We start from the raw sequence: 21,021 nt of genomic DNA, 5'->3' as shown, positions 1-21,021 counted from the left end.
AGTTTCTGGTGAAACACCAAAACTGTCTTTAGCTTGGGCCTGTGGAAAAAGAGCTAAGCTAACCCAGCTCTGTCAGGCTGGTGTGTCACCAGATTTCATTTAGGCTTGATCAGCATCGGTGTTGTTTTTATCCACACTATACATTTTTCTTTTTTTAAAAGTATGTTGTATCCACACAGTCACACGTGTTTAAGCACTCACATGCCCGTCTCCACATCGCCTGAGGGCCTAGCAGCACATGACAGCAGGCAGAGGAGCTGACTTGGTCGTCCGTGTCCTCTGCACCCTGTTACTCCTCTGTTTGTCTGTTTCTCTGCCTTCATCACAGATCAGTTCTCCTCTGCATGGCTCAGCGACGCAGTCGAGCGGACACCTTGTTCACATCTCCTCAAGTCCAAAACTGACAGCTGAGTAAGCGAGTCAGGATCCTGTGTGGACGGATAACGAGCGCAGGGGCCAAGAACCTGGACACAGGAACACTCTTGGACTTGCACAAGAATGGGCTGGAAAACAGTGAAGCTGGTGTTTTATGGTGGTGTGATCATTTCACTCAAAAAGGAAGCAAGCAGGGAATCCAGCGGACCAGGAATTTGACCTGGTTAATTGGTAGACTGTAAAAGAATGTACAAGCAGGGTGCAAAAATCATCTGAAACCAAGACGTATGCATGCAGACATGGTGGCTGTTCTGTTCTACAATTAGTAAAGAAAAGAAAAGTAAGAGCAGCTTTGCAGCAGACTGTAGAGAGCTGTGAAGTCTGACCTTTATCATGACTTATTTTTGGAGTGGCCTTTTTTAGGGACAGCAGTTTCTGACACTTCTGAGTCATTTTCATCAGTGTGAAGAAGTGTGATGGTGAAAAGTCAAAGAGAAAAAAACTGCCTTTTGATAATAGAAATAGAGTCTACAGAGTCGAATCTAACTGTTTTACCCCTGATATACATTAACATGTATCTTCTACTTCTGATTATTGGATTATGATTCATAGCTATAACTGCTGCATGTCAAATAATGGCTTTAATGAGAATTTAATGAGGATCATTTTGTTACTTTGTGTTGCGTGCATGGCTCGATGTGCATAAATTAATATACAAATGCTGTTCTCTTTGCTCTGCAGTGTGTGTGTATGCAGTGTTCTGGGTGCTAATTGTGTTGCTTTACGGCATCTAGTTGTTCACATTATGTCACTACCTGAGAACATCTTGTGCTAATTAGCCCTTTAGCTAACACGGTGCATGCTGTTTCACCTAATAAATATGCCATTTGCATGGATAGAGCATCAAATAAGGAAAAGTTCCATACTTAAGAAAAGTTCAACATGAGCACACACACACACGTGTCCAAACTGCACACGCTGTCATTTCCAGTATTACTACGCAGCTACCTGTCTGCTAGCCGTCATCTTGTCTCCCCTGAAGAGCTCTCCAGTCGACATGATGTGGCCTGAACAGCAAGGGACCCGTCTATCTCCATGACTGCCCGGCAGCATATGAGCTTACACACACACACACAATATCTGACATGAGTGTAACATGGTGACATGTACATGCACACACTGACAGCATCTCACATGAGCAGTGTCTTGTCCCCGCTCATTTTTCTTTCTGTGAGTCAGATATGCTTTTTTGCGGCGTTGAGACCACAACACATCACTTCCATTTCTGTTCACACTCTGAAGAGCTGTGGGCGGCCAGAGAGAGAGAGAGAGAGAGAGAGAGAGAGAGTGTGTGTGTGTGTGTGCAGAGAGAGAGCAAGAGGGCAAAAAGAGAAGAGGGATAGCTTGTGTGCATGTGTGTGTGCATGTGTGTGTGTGTACCAATTAATTAGCATTAGCGCTGCGCTGTTGGTTTCCGAGTGGCTGCTGACTGCCACACTGGAGCTTTTTCCACTCAGTGGACGGAGAACTGGCCCTATGGTGATCTGTCGCGTGAAAGCTGCTGGAGAAAAAGAGAAGGCTTACACCCAGCAATGAAACACTGTGAGGCGCACAGAGGCAGCGCTCCAGCCCTGAAGGCGTTCAGCAGACCGCAGCTTGAGAAAATGGGACGTTAAAGAAACACATCTGACCTTGGAATGATACAGCTTCTTGTGCCGGTTCAGTCTGATATGAAGAAGGAGCAGCGATCATGAAGACTGTGTATAATAATTCTGTATATAAAGAAAATGGAGAATAGTAGAGTAGGCTAGTTTTGCAATTTTACCTAAATCACAGACAGGGTCGAAGGTCAATAGAGGTGCTGTAGCGGAGTTGGGCCCATTGAATGGAATTCATTTCTAATAACAGAATTTATAGACACTAGAAAAGTGTTATGGTTTCCTTCTGTGTCTCCAGTTCATCACACTGCAACACAAAACTGGAAAATATGCTCGGAAATATTATTTTAGCATGCTAACACATTTAACAATGGTGGCTGAGCATGCACATCTGTACTTTAATGCCTCACAGAGGTGCTGCTAGTCCAGATATGAGTCTCATCTTGTTTCTGGGAAGTTTGTGGTTTGACAGACTCCAGCATATTTAGATGAATTAGGCCCTGTTCACACTAGAGAAAGTCATTCCAGCTAGAGTAGGATTGAGCCCAGACAGCCTTTAAGTTGGATGCGTTCAGACCTATTTTCAAATCTGGCTATCACACACTTGTGTCCGCACTCAATCCGGCTTCATCCAGCATGTTTACGGTCCTCCAAACCACTAGGTGGCGCCTCGTAATATACAGAGTCCGTTCAGGCCGCGGTAGGACCGCGTGTGCGCATGCGTCATGCGGTTTTCTTCCCCGTGTCGCGCCCCGTAAACCGGGAGTAGCACATCGCTAACCGGAAGTAGCGTGTTGCTAACCGGACGTAGCATGTCGCTAGCTGGATTCGCTCGCCATATTTGCGTTCACACCTGAGCCACATTTGAGCCAATCAAACTGGATACAGCCGGATTCGAGGTGTTCACACTCAGAAAAAAAACACATCTGGATTGATCTGGATGTGGCCGAATCCTGCTTAAGCCACATTTTTTTCCCCAGTGTGAACGGGGTATAAGATGTGACTTTGTTCTGGAGTAAGGGATTCAGCTCTTCTTCTACAGTAGCGGCGCATCAGAGGAAAAATTATTTGGACATTTATTTGTGAAAACGGTAATGTTTTATGCGTGAACTCAGACACATGCTCTACTCACGAGTTTCTTTGAACTGCATCTTGCAGCCTTCTCTTAAATGTTTTATTCATTTCCTCCCTCTCTCTGTGTGTGTGTGTGTGTGTGTAATTTTCTAGAAAGTTTCATGGAAAGCACAATAACATTTGATGCTGCTGCAGAAAAAATGAAGCAGTGTATGCAGTGAAGCTTCATTACACAAAGTTTGCAAAAAATGCACTTCCAGTAGTGAACTGAATAAATAAAACATGAAAAAATCTCAGTAATTATAAAAATTTAGAGGCCTTCTCTGGGGAGGTGTCAGCTCATGATGACTTTCCTAAAATTCTGACCCTGAATGATTAAACATTTATTCACAAAAGGTTCATCTTAGTCATTGTGACCCAAATAAGAGCAGAAGAAGAAGAAGAGAGGAGATATTTTCTCAGAAGATTAAAAAGGAGTATGTAGAAACTCATTCAGTGACTCATGCCAGGCATCATTTTGTAAGTGTTATTATCATCATTTTCAAAATAACAGAATGTCAGAGTCACAGTCATCTGACGGAGAGAGAGAGGCATGAAAATGACGAGGAAACAGAAGCAAGAAAACAAACCTAATTAGATTTTTTTTTAAATGTGGACAGAAGATGCATGGCTGAGGCCCAGCAAATAATGACCTACTGCCAAATAACATCTGGAGCTGGCAGAGCGCCAACAACCACCACAATCAGGCCCGGCTCAGAACGAGGAAAGCGTGCAAGTGTTCGACAATAACACAGAGAAACAGACTTCAGTCTCAGGTTCTTAGGTCATGGTGATGTCACCAGATCAGGGTTCTCCTTCCTGCTGTGGGCAGAGACTGGAAGATGACCCCCCCCCCACCCACTGTGTGCCCACTCCTCATCAGAGACTGTGGAACACCAGTGAAGTCTCTCGACGGTTACATACCAGTGCATAATAGTGGATTTCCAGCGTCCATGCTGCTGCCAAGATGTCAGCTAAGGGTGCTCAGAAAAGTACATTTTGGAGACTCGTGAGAGCCTTTGTGAGGCAGATCCAGATCTCTGCAACACTTTGGCACAAAGGAAGAGACACCTCCACCTGGTCCACACTCCGGCTGAGAGCTGATGATGGCTGCCGTCATCCAAATCCCACCCTGTTCACCAGAAGTGTCTGACTAAACCATGAGAGTGTGCATCCACAATACCAGGACCTTATGGAATTTTGAAATACTTTAATAATCCCATGAGGGAAATTGCTTAAGGCTGCCCAGCAAATAGTGCCACACACCAGTGAGCGCACTGGAGGCAGTGTTGGTAAAGTGTCTTGCCCAAGGACACACAACAATGACTAGGGAGGAGCTGGGATCGAACCACCAACCTTCCGGTTTATCATTTACAGCTGCACCTTTTTTATTCCTTTACTAACATATAACCAGCAGATTGTTAAGTTAACAGCAGCAGCTCCTAAACCTTTCCCCCTTTCAGACACTTTTATATGATACTTTTGGCCCTTTAACGCGGCCTGTGGCGCGCTCTAGTGGGCAGATGTGGAACTGCATACAGTTACCTGTAAGAAGAGGAGGGGAGTCATGATGGACACAGCGGTCCAGAAATAGCTCCGTCTCTCTCTCTCTCACACACACACACACACACACATAAAAAAGGCGCACTGTGCGTCAAAGTCCAGTTCCGGTGAAATGACGCGTCAACGGCTTTTTTCCTCCTCATGGTCACTGTGTTGTTGAGGACTGTGATGTTTCAGATGAGTCACTGCAGGAATATGCTAATTGTTTCAATTAGCATGGAAGGACCTGCATGAATAGAGTATTGTATGCATGGAGGCGGATAAGAAGCACGATTGTGGAGGTTTTTAGCCCCAGTAAATGAATAAAACATCTGTATTTATCATGTTTATACAAACTTATAGTAGATTATAGATCATATATATTAATCATATACATGATTTGTGTTGTAATATATCCCCAAAATATGTTCAGCAGGTGCGTATTTGTGTGTAAGTAAAAGTGTGTGTGTGTGTGTGTCAGAGTCAGGAGGCGGCAAGAGGGCGCGCAGACACACACACACACACACATACACACTGTGTCTGCGCTGTGACTGTGTATCACTTCAGATGCTCAGACAAAATTAAAAATGCGCTCCTCCGCCTTGTCACCAGTGTTGTGCGCATTTTCTTGACAAGCCCGCGCTCCCACAGCGTGGTGCTCGGACTCGGAGGCTCAGCACCGTCTTCACACATCAACATTAAACTCTTCTGGACGCCTAATTAGACACAACACCGCTCTGCGCAGCACCTGTTCCCACCTTCACGGAGAAGGTAAGTTTATTCTTTTTTTATTTTATTTTATTTTTTGGAAATTGCTTAAAAAAAGAAAAAAAAGCGACGACTAAAAAAAAAAAAAACAACCCCAACACATTCTTGGAGAGTTGGCACCTGCTGGAAAGCTGCAGGCTACAGAACCTGTATTAATCATTTCTCCTCCTTTTGAAGGTCTCCTTCTCTTCTCAAGTTCAATGCGCGTTGGCGTTTGTTGTTTAACGTAGTTTCCGGTCAGCAGGGGACGTCTTGGTAAACAATGCAGCTCTGTGATTCATGCATGTGCGTCTCCTCATCATTAGAGCTCTGCCAATTAATCAATTAGCGACGAGGAGTGCCAGAAATATTGTGATGATGGAGCCAGAACTGCCTCAGGTGTTATTTTATTATGGGAAAAGTTGCATTTGTGTGCACTAACCAATTATATAGTCACAGGTCTGTGGGGCTGTCAGGCTTTATTTGAACTTCACTGATGATTCTTTGGATCCAAAAGCTTTTAAAAAATCATCCACAATCACTGACGTTCAGTTCAAATCTGCTTCTTTATAGGGGACCAGGACAGTGTTCAATTAGCTGCTCAGACTTTGTTTTTGTATTTTTCTGACTATGTTGATCTCTCGTCTCCCCTCTGAGGGCATTGTAATCTCACACCATTGGACTGTTACATAACTTTAAAACTGAAGTGCCATCCTGTCTGCGTAGGAGTAGATGTGATGTTCCCACTTCCTTGCTGTTGTTTTGCTCGTTAATTCTGAGAGGCACATTACTGTAAGTGGTGTTTTGGTGACTTTACATGATTTTGGTCCCTATAAATGCAGATGAGGTGAACTGATTGAAGTCCATCACTGTGATTATGTAGCCTACCTACATGAAGTCTGTGATTGTTGACTGCGGATGTTAATTTTGAAGGTGACATGACCAAATGTGTGCTGTGTGTATATATATATATATATATGTATGTATGTATGTGTGTGTGTGTATAGTGGGAGGGGGGCTGAGTTTTGCCCTGTGTTGTGTAGGAGGAGTGCTATCGCAGAGTGCCCAAGCATGACGCTCAGAGCTGTTGGACAGAGTTCAGTCCTTTGCAGAGCAGTCTGTCCTTGGTGCTGGAAGTGGTGCGCAGACAGACACGTTACAGTAACCTGACTCATGTAGATGGCAGGCTTCCCCCATCGCCGCTGAGGAACTGATGGTGTCATCACCATACAACACAGCACCTATAAGACAAAAAAAAAACTTTTGTCCTGAAACAAATGTCCACCATTTTGAAATATCTGGCAGATATAATGACGGCGAACACAAAAAAGTAAAGGCACTAACAAAGAATTTTTATATCAGAACCTCCTCCAGAGGAGTAACGCTTGTTACAGCTCCTTCTACTTTGCTTCCTAATTAGCACCCAGTGCTGTATGTGGCTCCGCAGAAGAGGGGTGCTAATGTGCAGTTCTGTAGAGTTTACAGTGTGCTTGTGACTTACAAAAGAACAAAAGAGAAGCACAAAATAAATCAACAAATCATTATTTACTTGGAGAACCCAAAACTCTTTTACTTTAAAATGTAAGAATCAGAAAACACATAACAGACAGTGACACCTGTGGACATTCAGTGAACTTCATCAGCGCTGATCAATTCTTAAGTCTTAAGCTGCATTATTACTAGTTGAGTACAACGAGGCTGGTATATTTTCATACATTTAAATTGTAAACAAAGTGAGCCATTAAGCCGTGAAGCTAAGCTACAAGCTGACTCCCTGCCACTGCTAGCATAATATGGCAAGCTAGCCAACTATACACTCAGATAGCATTATGCTACTAGCATGTAATCAAGCTATAAATGTAGCAATGAAATATTTTAATTCAAAAATTCAAAAATAAAAACATTACACCTCTGTGTGTTGCTGAGAAATCTATTGAAGTTAGCATGCTAACCAATAGCTACACCTTCATTAATTCCGTGAGGGTCTACTGATCAAAAGCATTAGCACTAGTTTAATATAAGAGTATTCCAAGTTGTAAAAACTGCCACCGTCATATTATTTATTTCTCCTGTCAAATAAAAAACAAACTTCCGTCAAAGCTAGCTTCTCTTCTGTTGACAGCTTCGGGTGCGCTTGTTTTCTTTAGCTTTCCGCCGTCAAAATGGCGGTGCCGACCCACCGTCTGTGCACGTCTCACACCTGGACGGCGCTTGTAAAAGATGGCGAGCGCTCCATTGGGCAGGTTCCACCGACAATAACAAAAGCTGCCATTGGCCAAAGACTCTGGGAAACCCAAAGCTACATACTCTTGTTTTTTTTTTTCTACCGAGACCAGGACCGTGTCCCTCCGCGGTGAATGATGTGAAGAGTAGTCCGTGGTAGCGCGGTATGCTAGGAGGATGCTCATCAAGGTGTCTGTGCTAGGCTAACAGCTAAAAACAAACGTCGTCCTGCGTGTTTTTTTCCACGGAATAAAGTGGACTGTTCTCCAGAAGAGTGGAGTTCAGAGACTTCTGCAGAATCTTTGTTTTTACTGGAAGGAGAAAGAGTTCAAGATGACGATACTGACACAGCAGCAGCTGCTGTAAGATTAGCATAAGTGCTAATTACTCCCACATTGTTCTTATGACATTTTGACTGACTAAACTCTCATTTGACTTGATGTTAGAGCAACATGGCAGCAAGAAGAGCGACCATGTATAGTAAGGAACAACAACTTGACTACAAATGAGTCTGCTCAAAGTTTTGCTCTGTGTCACTTTAAATTAATTCCTCCTGAGTTTTGGGCCCCTTTGAGTTCCGCTATAAAAATGTGTTCTATCCAAGCGGCAGCCTTTGGGGCTCAGACTTGAAGCCCATGCGGAAGTGTCAAAACGTGTAATTCACGCCGCAACCACTGGGGGCTGGCTCCAAAAGTGAGTCATTTCCCATAGACTCCCATGTTAAAATGGCCGACTTCACAGCAGAAAAAAACATGTTTACAGCCTGGTACAAAAAACCACTCTGGTCTCAGATGATAGGTTCTCTTCTAGTGTCGATTGTACGGGGGGGGGGGGGGGTGAATTTTTTTACAACCCACTCGTTTCAATTGTATTCTGACTTAAAATTACGCATAATTATGGACGTTGCCGCTTGAGTGACAGACGGTTGACGTATCACAGCGTGAGTTTCCTGCTTCCACAATCGCCCGCCCCCCTAAACCCCGCTCGTGCTCCCCCTCTTTGTCCATATTTGGAGTTTTGGCGGACGTGACGCTGCCAACATGGCGGCGGTCATCAACGTCCTGGAACCTCCCACCGAGCCTCAGAACGGCTCTTCAGAAACATACAGGTGACGTCACGGAAGCTCTGTCCATAGTTTTTACTGTCAATGGTTCTATCTGGAATGAGGAGGGCTGAAGTGCATCTTTAGTGAGTCAGCTGTACTTCTGTTTTTACCCCTGTTTTCAGAACCGTTTTTTAACATTCTCAGTAATCAAACTTCATTTCCTCGTTCTTTGAACAGTGAAGCCACTGTATGTTAATACATATACTAGAGGGGTAGAGCCCAGGTGGATTTTTCTTTATGGAAATAAAGATAGTAGAAACATAGATTGGTTCCTTATGAATTTCAACATGAACAGCTTGAACAGTCTAAAATAGACTTGAATTGGAAAGGGTCAGTCTTGACACCCTCCCTTCTTGGCTGCTTCAGAGAGAAACAATATTAATGCAGGCTTTTGTCCTCTTGTGGTCACTCTAACACAATCTGAAAGTGGAGGATGAAAGTGATCCCTCATCGTCATTGACACTGGGTGTTTCCACCCCAAACACCTATTATTATTATTATTGAATCGTTAAGTCATTTAATGTATAGCAGTCATGTAGAAACATATTAAATCGTTTGATAGACGTAAAGTAAACTCTCAGCATTAAAATACACAGCTCTGTGTTTTGGAAAGCTATCCCTAACAAAACTGCGGTTTTTAGATATTGTTCACACATGCTTATTGAAAATCTCTGACATTACCTAACAGTGCTTTTACAAAAATAACATTTTGTATGAAGTGCTCCTCATGCGTCATTAGTCACACCATGAATCACACAGGTCAAACCAGATCAGAAAAGGCAGGATAAAAAAATACTTTACTTTTTTTACTGTAAGGATCCTATTGTATTTTTTTCTCATGCTGAGGTTTTGCTTTAACAGAGGAGTCCTTGTTTCTCAAATGTGAATGTTTATTAGAAAGGTGGTGTGAAAACCCGACAGCGAGGTTGTTTTGTTGTTTTCGAGAAGTGACAATAACAACTGACAGCTTCTTGGAAAAAGTTTCTGTCATTTTTGTGAGACACAAGTACAGTAGGTAGACTGGAACTAGATTGTTGTTCTGGCAAGTCTTCACTGCTCATGATGAGAGAATTTTGATTTCAAAATGAGAAATGCTACATAGAAGGACCCGTTCAGATGGACAGATTTAGCACTGCAGCTCGAGGGCAGCCTTTCCAAACGAGCTCCAAAACATGGTGAGAAAAAAAGATTCAGTCATTATTTTTTCTTAAGGCACTGGAAAGAGGCACTGGAAAGAGGAGTCAAGGAAGCCATCTATGTTAAGCTGGAAAAACCTTCCCTTAACAGAGGTGGTGGCCTCAGACATCATCTTTCTACCACATACAATGCAGTGATTCCATCCATTCCAGGAAGTTTGCACATACTCACAGTAAGAACAAAGGGCTGTCAATCAGTCCCCCTGCGGCAGTTTCATAGTCGTTAGCCAGTCGTTAGACACACCTGGCCCAGTCAGCCAGAACATCACAGGTAAGTATGGAAACATTTAGTGCTATTGTTTGTAAGTTTTTTAAAGTTTTACCCAGACCCACCCACTGAGGTCTGTAACCACATATAAACCATGTTTCCCCACCAAACAGTTAAAACTGATGAAGCTGCTTGGATGAGCAGCGAGACGTCTTCTAGAAAACTCTACAAGTCCAGACGCCTTGCTTCAATCTTCTCTACAATATTCTGACAATTCATACGTCTACACACCTATAATTTAGTGTGTGTTTAAAAGCCAAACACTGTATTTTTTAATGCAAAGCTTTATTTATTTAATTTAAACATTCACATTTTAGGTGTGTAACAATCATATCCGTTGTTCAGAGTGTTATTCGGCTTTGTGTCAAAGGAAAAAATCAAAAAAAAAATCATGTGGACTATTTATGGAGAAACAAAAATCACAGTTAATAATTTTATGACATCATAATGGACGGTTTGTAGCATACGCACACACACACACACGCACCACTGGTCTGACAGAACTATTTGTGATAATGCTCCTTATGAATCATCACGCCAGTTAACCGATATGCTTCTAAAATTATGAAAATTCACAGTTATGCTAACAGTCCTTCTTCTCTCCTACACCCCAAGTGTTGCTTCTGACTCATCCTAATAGCTTTGTACAACTTTGTCACACACACACACACACAAACAGCTCTCACTTCCCTGTCAGTGGCCCTGAGTGAGTGCCATCGCTGCAGTGCTTTTGCAGCAGGCATCAAAACGGACACCTGTCATCAGTCAGCAGGCCCCTGTGCCCACTGTTGCCCCCTGTGGATACTTATAGCCCACTGCAATTATGTTGTTCCATTAGTCATCCCACGCATGCGGTGATGGGTTGCTGGCTATACTTAGCCACCGTCATGGTCAATCTTGTGCAAATGAGAGATTGTGCAGTCTGATGCTTGTGGCTGGCGTCAAACACTATGGACACAGATGAACATTCAGGACACACTGGCTGTGATGATTTAGTGTTTAACAAAGTCAGAGAAGTTTCCTTAATAAAGCTGGTATAGAATTTAATGCATAGATGTACCCATGTACTCAAGTATATTATATACAAGTAACCAGAGGATATTGTCAATGTTTCAACAGGTGATTAAAAATATTTTTGAACTTTAATTGGCTGCATGTAAATGGAAAAGAAACCCCTAATTGTTGTGTTAAAAAATGTTGAAGAACGGTGGGTGGCTAGTTGGGATCAGGTCATGTTAAAGTATTGTCACTACTGCAAATTGACAGTATGCAGAGAGCTACGGTGTCTGGTGTCGACAGTGCATGGACACTTTATTTTGTGCCTGGGCTGCAGTAGTTTTGGTAAAGTTTCGCTTTCTGCTGGATGTGCCTGTTAGAGCTCTGTGGCATAATAGGAGGAGACGTGTGTGTGTAGTTTAGTTTTTGACATGTTATAGTGTTTGACATGCAGGTTGACTGAATATGAGTCGTTTCCTTTAGTGTAGCCTTTTTTGAATGGGTTACTCAATGGCAAATTAAGTCTGTCAGTCATTTAACATTTAAATGGACTAATCTTTTGTAATGTAGATACATTGAAGTGAAATGTGTGTATTTCCAGTGGCTCTGCTGGCTTCCTGCTATTGATCTAAATCTCCAGATGGAATAACAGTATGTAAGATGTGACAGGGAGCAAAGTGCACAACATTGTTGTCTGTTTTCAGTATCACTCTCATTGCATGTTTCTTGGCTGGGGGTTACATTTGTCAAGTCTGTGTGCTGTAACTTGGATGATGATGAGGCAGAGGCTGGAGATGGTGTGCATCAGCTCGGTGTCGAGGGGGTGGGAGATGTAGCTGAGAATTCAGTTTCCTCCTCGTCTTCCCACTGCTGCTGTCTCAAGAGACTCCACTTGGTTTGTTTTGATTTGGACTGTGTCTTTTTTTCCTGTGGATAAAATGTCATGTACTGTGCAAAATTCATTATCAATACAGTGTGCAGATGTGTTGCATGTGATGGTTTGATTCCCTTAACTGAAAACCTGTCATTCTTTGCTGCACTTAAGTTCACATGCATTCTCTGGAGGGCACTGAAATGCAAGTTCAATACAGCAAGCTAAGAGTTTCCTTTGATTGATCTCTTCCTGTGACTCAGACAGATTTAATGTTTCTGAAACAGTGTGAAAGACATTGTGGGACTGACCGATGAAAAACAAACCGACAAACTATTTGGTTACATGATTGGATTGATTTTTCTATCTGGTGTGTTCATCAGCTCTGGGAGAATATTGAACGTGTCCTCAGGCATAAAACAACAGAATGTGTTGGTTGTTAATGACATGCCATGACACAGCCTGCATGTAGGAGACATCATAGCATTATTATGTTGATTTCTGTTGTTGCTTTAACTGGTGTTTGGTTTGATTTAGCCACCAAAACTACTCGGTTAGGTTTAGGGTAGGGCTGAAGGATTTTAAGAATAAATTGAATTGCGATTTTTCTGGCAAATATTGCGATTTCGATTTCATCCACGATTTTTTTTCAAATCAAGTTTTAGTGCACATGAAGTTGGAGTTCGTTTTAGGGACCAGTTCCTCCGTTTTCTTTTCGTTTTCAGCCGTAGCATTTGACAAAACAAAACCTGATTCAGTTAGGAGCAGTGCAAAAAACTGTGGCTTTGACAATCTCAAAATCGCGTTGTCTGAGATCGCAATTTTCGGTCTAAAACGATAGATCGTTCAGCCCTAGTTTAGGGAAATATAAGCTCCACCACACCAGGTAAACAACAGTAATGGTCAAATTTTGAGTGACTGCACCTAGAATGCCTCTTGTGAATGTACATATAATCAGGATTTGTCTTTGTGCTTTAGAAAAACTTCCAAATCTGTACTGAACTTGAAGGTGTTCCAACAGGCCTGGTTGAAAGTCTAGTGTCATTTTTGGAGTAGCCTAACAGTGGAATTGTTCAGGAGCATATAACTCGAGTTGAGTTGTGTCCTCCCTCTGGTTAATTCTACATTTTTTTCTGTGCTTTTCCTGGCTTTAAACATCATCTCAGAAAATGTATGATGTTTTCAGACTTCAGTTCAGCGGTCCAACATGGCTGTCCTTATTGAAAGTCCTCTAAGTGTACTTTTATCACTCTAGGTTAAAGAACAATTAAAACGTCTCACCTGACAAAACCTTGTTCTTCACATCAGAGTATATCTGTATGCAGCCTTCAATAAGGGTTTGGTCTCTTGGGGGCGCCACTGTGCTTCCACACACAGCCTGAGAGGACACAGCTCTGGAGGCGGACATTTGCGTCCGGCAAATGTGGACACATGATGTTGTCCATCTGCGTGAGGCTGAGCAGCTGCTCGTTGTCAGTGATCTCTGTCAGCCTACACTGTTCTCCCAAAAATGTTGAGTTCTGTCTCTTTGTCATCCTTTTATTCATCCTCATTACCTCCATCTCTGAACAGCTTCTTTTGTCTTCTGGCCCATCCAACCAACATGTTGCTCAGATACATGATGTTGTGCTTCGATGAGTGGCAGCTGGTGATGACGTACCAGTGCATTCAAAGTCTAAATAAAACTGGCAAGTGGAGGCCATCGCTAATACCTATAGCACCTTGGATCTGTTAGAAAATGTGTCTTTTGTAAGTGTTTGAGTCACTCCATCAGCTTGTCATCACTCTGTCCTTCTGTCCAGTGTTCATTTTTTCTTTCCAAATTCCAAAAGGTGTAACATAGTGAGGTTTTCTCAAGCAATCAGTCAACATTTGTACAATAAAATCTGATGTTGCCTTTCCAAAGTAGCCATTAAATCAGTGCAGTTTCTAAGCTCATCTCATTCCTACTCCTTCTTCTACCTTGTACAGGAGGTAGCGTAATTTAGGGTTTTCCAAAAACTCCCCACAGACTCTCAGCACTGGGCTCGGTACTGCCTCTCCTCCCACTCCTCCCTCCAGCCCCTCTTTAGACTAAGTATTGCCCTAAATGTCTCTTCATCTTCTTCTTGCTAAGTGCACTCAGCAGCAGCAGCAGCATCAGCATCAGACTTCCTGGTATTTCCCGCTACTGCTGCTACTGCCCTCGGGTGCAAAAACACCTTGTTAGACATACAGTGTACGTCTCCTTCTGCTTATTACAATTTCAGTCTGCCAGCTTGAACTGCAGCGCTGCGGGCTGACTGAAGTTGTGATTTCCTTATACAGCATTAATTTTCAGTCGCGGCTTTTCTCTTCTCTTTTCATCATTTTTATCTTTTATCTTTCTCTTCTGTTTCTCCCTCTCTGTGTGTCTTTCTCTGAGGGAATTACATAAGTCTTTCTGTGTGTGTGTGTGTGTGTGTGTGTGTGGGCAGCGTTGCATTTTATGTAAGGCGGACCTGGAAATGGCTAGCGAAACACTTGGGTCTTGCTCTGGGTTTCTCTCTCTCTCTTTCTCAGCTAGTCTTGTAGCCTTGTGTGTGTGTAGTTGTGTGTGCGGTTGGGTCATTGGTCTGTGGATCTGCGGGGTGGTTGGCTCCAGATATACAATGAGGTGACTCTGCAAGCCCACTCGGAGTCATACAGACGCACACAAACAGCATATTTTTTCAGTATTAAAAGATTATTGAAGTAAAGATATAGAGCTGGTTCAGAGCGGTGGGAGGAGAAACAGCACATGTTAAACAGCAACGTTCGGATTTTGTTCAACAAAATGAGGATAGACCTTTTTTTATTTGTTTGCAGTAGACATTTTGATCGATCTGGCTAATTGTTGTGTTGAATATTGGACTCTGATTGGTCCGTCACATTAGGCTAATATCACACAACAACTTGTCTCCGTCAGTCCTCTGATCCTGTGCAACAATCATTCTGCAGGCTGTTATTTCTGAAGAACAGACTGTTGCTATGTATAACAGACTGTTGCCATGGATACAGTTCTGATGACTCTTTCGTTTTAAATCAATATATCTAGAATATCTAGATAACTGAGAAACTGAGCAGCAGTAAAAGTACCTCATACTCAAACCAAATGTATGTAATATGTATGATATGAATAATGGCAATAGTATTGAAATGATGGCCTCTGTATCCCTGTATATATGAAGTTATGCTAGTTACCGTAGCTAGGTGTGCTAAAGTGTGCAGTGATAAAAACAAAATGTTAACAATATAATATTCTGTGTTTACGTATTTACTTTTGCCATTTTGTCCTTCAGACTCTCTTTTTTTTCAGTTGTCAACACAAACCTGCTTATTATGTAATGCTGACCCCCCTCATTTGATTGATATCTGCTGCTCTTGATTCCTAACCTTCAGTGTTTGTTACTGTTAATGGTCCTACAGTACAGACTGGCACACAAGAGGAGGGGAGTTATGTAATAGGTGACAGGATGAAAAAAGGGTGAAAAATTCAAATGTGTTATTGATTGGAAAGAATTTTCATAAAGCTTTCTAATACCACTGAAACAGATTGCTGCTGCATCTGAGCTCTGCTACTCATTATAAGTGGCATCATATTTTTTTTATTATCTGAAAAAAGAAAGTGAAGTCATGTTTAAAAAAAAATAAAATAAAATAAAAAGCTTCCTAGAAATAAAACACCTCTGCGCCCCGGAAAACCTGTCACCCTTGAGCAAAGTGTGTGTGTGTGTGTGTGTCTCCAACTTGTCAGTGAAAAGGGTGTTTCACTGAGTGGGAATGCCTGGTAGGATGTGTAGGCCTGCGTTGCCATGGCAACCATCTGCTGCTACGCTCGCAAAAGCGCTCGCCGGCAGCCCACACAGTGTGACATCCAGCAGCAAGCCAATCTGAGAGAGAGAGAGAGAGAGAGAGAGAAAGTAAATCCATGATTGATCGCATTAACATAATAATAACAACTAAATAAAAACACTCATTTGACATTTTAAATACATTTGAGACGTGAGTTTTAAAAAAAAAAAAAAAAAAAAACTAAGCTCAATAAATTCCTCAGAAACATGTTTTCTGTTGTCATAGTGAAGACAGAAGGAGGAGAGGTGTGCAGCACGCGAAGCACAGAGCAACACTTTGGCAAATTATAGAAGGAACAGACGGATGTAAAGCTGCTTTTAAACGTTCAGGAACTTTGAACTGAAGTTTGTTGGTGAAACATTAGTCAGTTAAAAGCTGGTTTCAGACAGCAGGTCAAAGTAAAGTGCACCTATAGGGTTACAGCATGACAACAGTTCTGGGTAAAATGTGCTCATACATAAATGTATAGCTATTTAGAGTTGTGAAGAGCGGCTCTTAACTGCTGGATAAATGTGATCTTATTTTGGAAAATACATGTCCAGTAGTCAATGATGAGACCCTGTGTGAATTGTAGCCTGAGTCAGGTTGAAATAACTGATAGGAACCTTTTTCATTTTTGCAGATGCAGGGGGTGGGCAGCACACAGCGCGACTCTCAGCGGGCCTTCAGCGTCCTGGATCGTCTGCTGCTCACACACCCTGTGTGGCTGCAGCTGTCACTCAACCAAGACGCCGCCATTTATATCCTGCTTAGAGAGCCTGTTGGGGTGAGGATCATTCAGTCATATTCATCATGTGTCTCTGATCAGCTAAAATAATACAGGTGTGCCCTTTGAGATGCACTAATGGAGTAATAGGCCCCGTTCACACTGGAGAAAGTCATTCCAGCTAGAGTAGGATTGAGCCCAGACAGCCTTTAAGCTGGATGCGTTCACACCTATTTTCAAATCTGGCTAGCACACACTTGTGTCCGCACTCAATCCGGCTTTATTCAGCGTGTTTGCTGTCCTCCAAACCACTAGGTGGCGCCTTGTAATATACAGAGTTCGTTCAGACCGCCGTAGGACCACGTGTGCGCATGCGTCGTGCGGTTTTTTGTCCCGTGTCGCGCCCTGTGAACCGGAAGTAGCACATCGCTAACCGGAAGTCGCATGTCGCTAACCGGAAGTAACGTGTCGCTAGCCGGATTCGCTCGCCACATTTGTGTTCACACCTGAGCCACATTTGAGCCAATCCTGCTAGATCCACCTCTCGTGGGCGTCCAGATGTTAGCTACCGCTGGTGCGGTAGCTAACATCTGGACTTTTGAAACTGTGCTAACGGCAAAATAAAGATTGACTGTAAAGTAACTCTAATCTATACTTTTGTACTTTTGACAGACTTTTTTAGTGCGTAAATGCAGCTCCAGCCAGAGGAAGGTGTTGTGTTTGAGGGTGACATCGGACAGAAGTGCCTCCTCTGTGAAGGAGTGCTTCATCTGTGAGGAGGACTCCAGTGAGTATAAAATACACGCTACATGAGCATGTAGTATCCACCTGCAGCTCAACACTCATCACTTATCTGCTCGTAGAGTTTTGTGGTGCTGTGCAGCTTTAACACACTTAACTGGGTGAAGTGATGTGAGACAGAGAGGACGAGCAGCTGCCGTATTTCCTGTTTAAAAAAATGTCCCACTGCCTCTACAGCTGTCAGTCAAACTCTGTCTCTTCTGTAACTAGCGTTCGCCTTGGAGAGCTCGGCCCTCAGCTTCCCTGATTTGTGTCGACTGGTGGCCTTCTACTGTATCAGCAGGTAAAATGTTGAATCAGCTAAGATACAGAAGTGCCAAAAGTATGTGGACACACTTGTCCCAGACACTGCAACGTGTGCTTCCTTGGTAGCAACACAACCATGCTGCAAACTCCAGGGATGAAACATTAAGCTAACACAACACAGCAAAACCCCACAGTTCATCGTGGCCACTTGCTTAAAGTAGTAGCTTAATAGCTAAAGTTTCCTTATAGGTGAAGTCTTGGGTGTCCACATACGTTTGACCATGTAGGCTACCTGATGCTAATTAGCCAGCAGCGTCTGATCATACATCTTGTTTGTTTTTTTTTGTCTTTGCAGGGATGTGTTGCCTTTCCCTCTGCAGCTTCCTGATGCCATTGCTAAAGCTGCTACACACAGGCAGCTGGAGGCCATCTCACACATGGGACAAGGTCAGTGAAGCAGCAGCAGGTACACTCACTCTCCCTGAATAATACGATACACAGATTAGCAATTTAGCTGTGCTAGCTGCAGCTCAAGTGCTAGTCTAACTGTTAGGCCCCGTTCACACTGGGGAAAGTCAGTCCAGCTAGAGTAGGCATGCGTCATGCGTTTTTTTGTCCCGTGTCGCGCCCCGTAAACCGGAAGTAGTATGTCACTCACCGGAAGTAGCATGTCGCTAACTGGAAGTAGCATGTCGCTAGCCGGATTCACTCGCCACATTTGCGTTCACACCTGAGCCACATTTGAGCCAATCCGGCTAGATCCACCTCTCGTGGGTGGATCTAGCCAGATTGAAACCAAACTGGATACAGCCGGATTCGAGGTGTTCACACTCAGAAAAAAACACATCTGGATTGATCTGGATGCGGCCGAATCCTGCTTAAGCCACATTTTTTCCCCCAGTGTGAACGGGGTATTAGATGAGGGCCTTCATGTCAGGAAGATTTATAACTTTAAAGATACACTTCTCAAACCTGCTGATAGCACAACACTAATTCCCCCATGCTAACATGCTAAACAAGACAGTGAACTCACATGTTGATGTTAGCCTGTCAGAGCAGCTTGCATAGATCATCCTTACAGAACTTCAAAGAAACATGCATATTCGTGTAAAACATTGGTTTAGCTTTGGGAAACATGTTTGTAGGGTCGAATCACTGACAGAAAACAAAAGTTGTAAATGTGAGAGAGTAAACTACTAAAGTAGTGGCTGCCAGCTTTGACACAGTAGCATGTACTGTTGTAGTGTAGCGCGACGTGTGACTTCATGGTGGCTAAAAATGACAGACTCTTACTCTTCATGGTTCTGCACAGTCATTATTACAAAAAGATGTCATGTTCTTCAGGTAGAATTGGGATGGTTGTTGGACTAAAGAGGTTCACAGTTATTGCCGTATTACATTAAGGATCTGGATATCATTTCTCCCTTCTGGATTTTCCTCAAGATTTCTGGAGTCCGCCAAGTGCTTCAGACATTCAAAATGGGCCAATTGAGCCATCGACCAGCAGCAGCAGCCAGGCCCAGATGGCGATGGCCCAAGACCGAAGTTTCCTGCTGAACCGAGGCCAGCAAGGCAAACTCTGCTTCATCAACCCGCTCTTCCTTCAGCTGGAGGTCAAGGTTAGTGCAAACCCCTTGACCCTTCATTCCACTTGCATTGTATCTGCCAAACTGACCAGTCATGCTTTACAGCAGCCACAGATTACAAACCACAGTGCCTCCAATAAGCGGCACCGCTTCAAGCGCAGCATGCGGCTCCGCCTCTCTGAGTCCTCCATGAATCTGTCCCTCGAGGGGATCAGCTCCTTCTCACCTACCCTGTCAGAAGAGCAACCTAGTGGGTCAGAGAGGCTGTACAAGGCTGACGCCAACCCGCAGAGGAGAGTTCACGCCGGTGCGGGCGTCCTGAGGAGAACCCCTGCTGTGTCCCCAGGGTCTGCAGAGGAAGAGGACATGATGTCTGTCTATGTGCCACAAGTAATAACAGTCAGAATGTTTATTTACATTCCACACCTATGCTTTGCCTAAGCTTAGTTATCATTTACAACGATGACTTTCTATCATTTAAAGACATCTGCCAAAGTGGAGGAGCCTCCAAAGGCCCAGCCCACAGCCGAAGCTGGGGAGCAAGGTATCGAGGTGGCGGTCTTGGCCCTCGAGCGCCGTCCAGCCCCGTCTTTGGCCGAGCTCGACAGCAGCAGCTCCTTCAGCAGTATGGACGAGGACAATGACTCAGACTCCGAATCAGAAAGCATGGTCCCAACCCAACCATACATCTATCAGCGCCCACCGCTTGTTCGCTCTCGTGGTCGTGGCGGGCTACACCGCATGAGTGAGGCGTTCGTCTGCTTCTTCGCCCCAGACAAGCGGCTGACCCGACTTGTGGAGGAGCTGTCCAGAGACAGGCGCTCAACCTTTGGGGGCATGGTTCAGGATTTCCTCCTGGAGCAGAGAGAAGTGCTGAAGTCCCTGACCTCCTCGTCTTCATCATCCTCTTCCTCTTCACGGGTAACCTCTGTGCAGCTTCTGCAGGGCCTGCGCCTCTTTCTGTCTCAGGCTAAGTGCTGCCTGCTGGACAGCGGGGAGCTGGAGCCTCCCATCGAAACCCTGGTGCCAGAGAACGAGAAAGGTAAACAAACATGTTCAAACACTTTAGCTATTAAAGCATCAGTTAAAAGGAACTTACATCTTAAGTCTCTAAAGAAATGTGGCAGATCTAAGCTGGTCAGAGATGGAATACGTTTATTACGTATATTTTAAACATTAGTTAAAGTAAAACAATACAAACCAAAGTGATTTCACACAATTATTTTCTCTAGAAATCTCTCACAAAGGAATTGTAACTGGGTTTGTCTCACTGGGTGAATTACTGGATTGAGTTTAGCTGACTGTGCAGTCTGAGCTGAACATTGTGAGCGTCTAATTTGCATGCACAATTAATTTATAACATCAAAAGGAGGAGTGCAGCAAAGGGACTGAAGGAGAGAGAAAGGAGGGAAAAAAATAATAAAACTGTACTATTAGAAAACAGTGATTCAATAGAGACCGTGCCAGAGGACGCAGGTCTATGGAAACAGCCTTTTCTGATAAATGGTGGGCTGCCCAGGCTCCAGTGAAAGGCACTGTCAACACAAAGTAGTTTGCGTGGGGGGTAGAGCCTCATTCACTGGAGCTCATATTGTCTCTGGTATTTAGAAAACAGCATTAGGAAAGCCCTGCCCGACGCGCCCGCACTCACGTCCAAGGAGCGTGATTTTAAAGACATTGTTGCGTGTTACTTTTGTATGATGTGTAGTTGGACCTTTTTCAAACGCTCCTGTGTG

General features: G+C 43.6%; 1 protein-coding gene across 1 annotated transcript in view; it reads left to right on the top strand.

Moving 5' to 3' along the window:
• Window positions 1–21,021, top strand: part of rin1b (Ras and Rab interactor 1b) — a 36,826-nt gene that overhangs the window by 8,012 nt on the left and 7,793 nt on the right. The window contains exons 3-9 of the mRNA XM_028429804.1: window positions 16,569–16,712; window positions 17,325–17,439; window positions 17,664–17,736; window positions 18,055–18,146; window positions 19,143–19,318; window positions 19,391–19,675; window positions 19,769–20,327. Coding sequence (XP_028285605.1) covers window positions 16,569–16,712; window positions 17,325–17,439; window positions 17,664–17,736; window positions 18,055–18,146; window positions 19,143–19,318; window positions 19,391–19,675; window positions 19,769–20,327 — 1,444 coding nt within the window. The remainder of the gene's footprint in view (window positions 1–16,568; window positions 16,713–17,324; window positions 17,440–17,663; window positions 17,737–18,054; window positions 18,147–19,142; window positions 19,319–19,390; window positions 19,676–19,768; window positions 20,328–21,021) is intronic.

The sequence above is a fragment of the Parambassis ranga genome, chromosome 18 (genome assembly GCF_900634625.1).
Source record: "Parambassis ranga chromosome 18, fParRan2.1, whole genome shotgun sequence".
NCBI lineage: Eukaryota > Metazoa > Chordata > Actinopteri > Ambassidae > Parambassis > Parambassis ranga.
The sequence above is the reverse complement of the archived record's forward strand: the minus strand, read 5'-3'. Positions and strand labels throughout refer to the sequence as shown.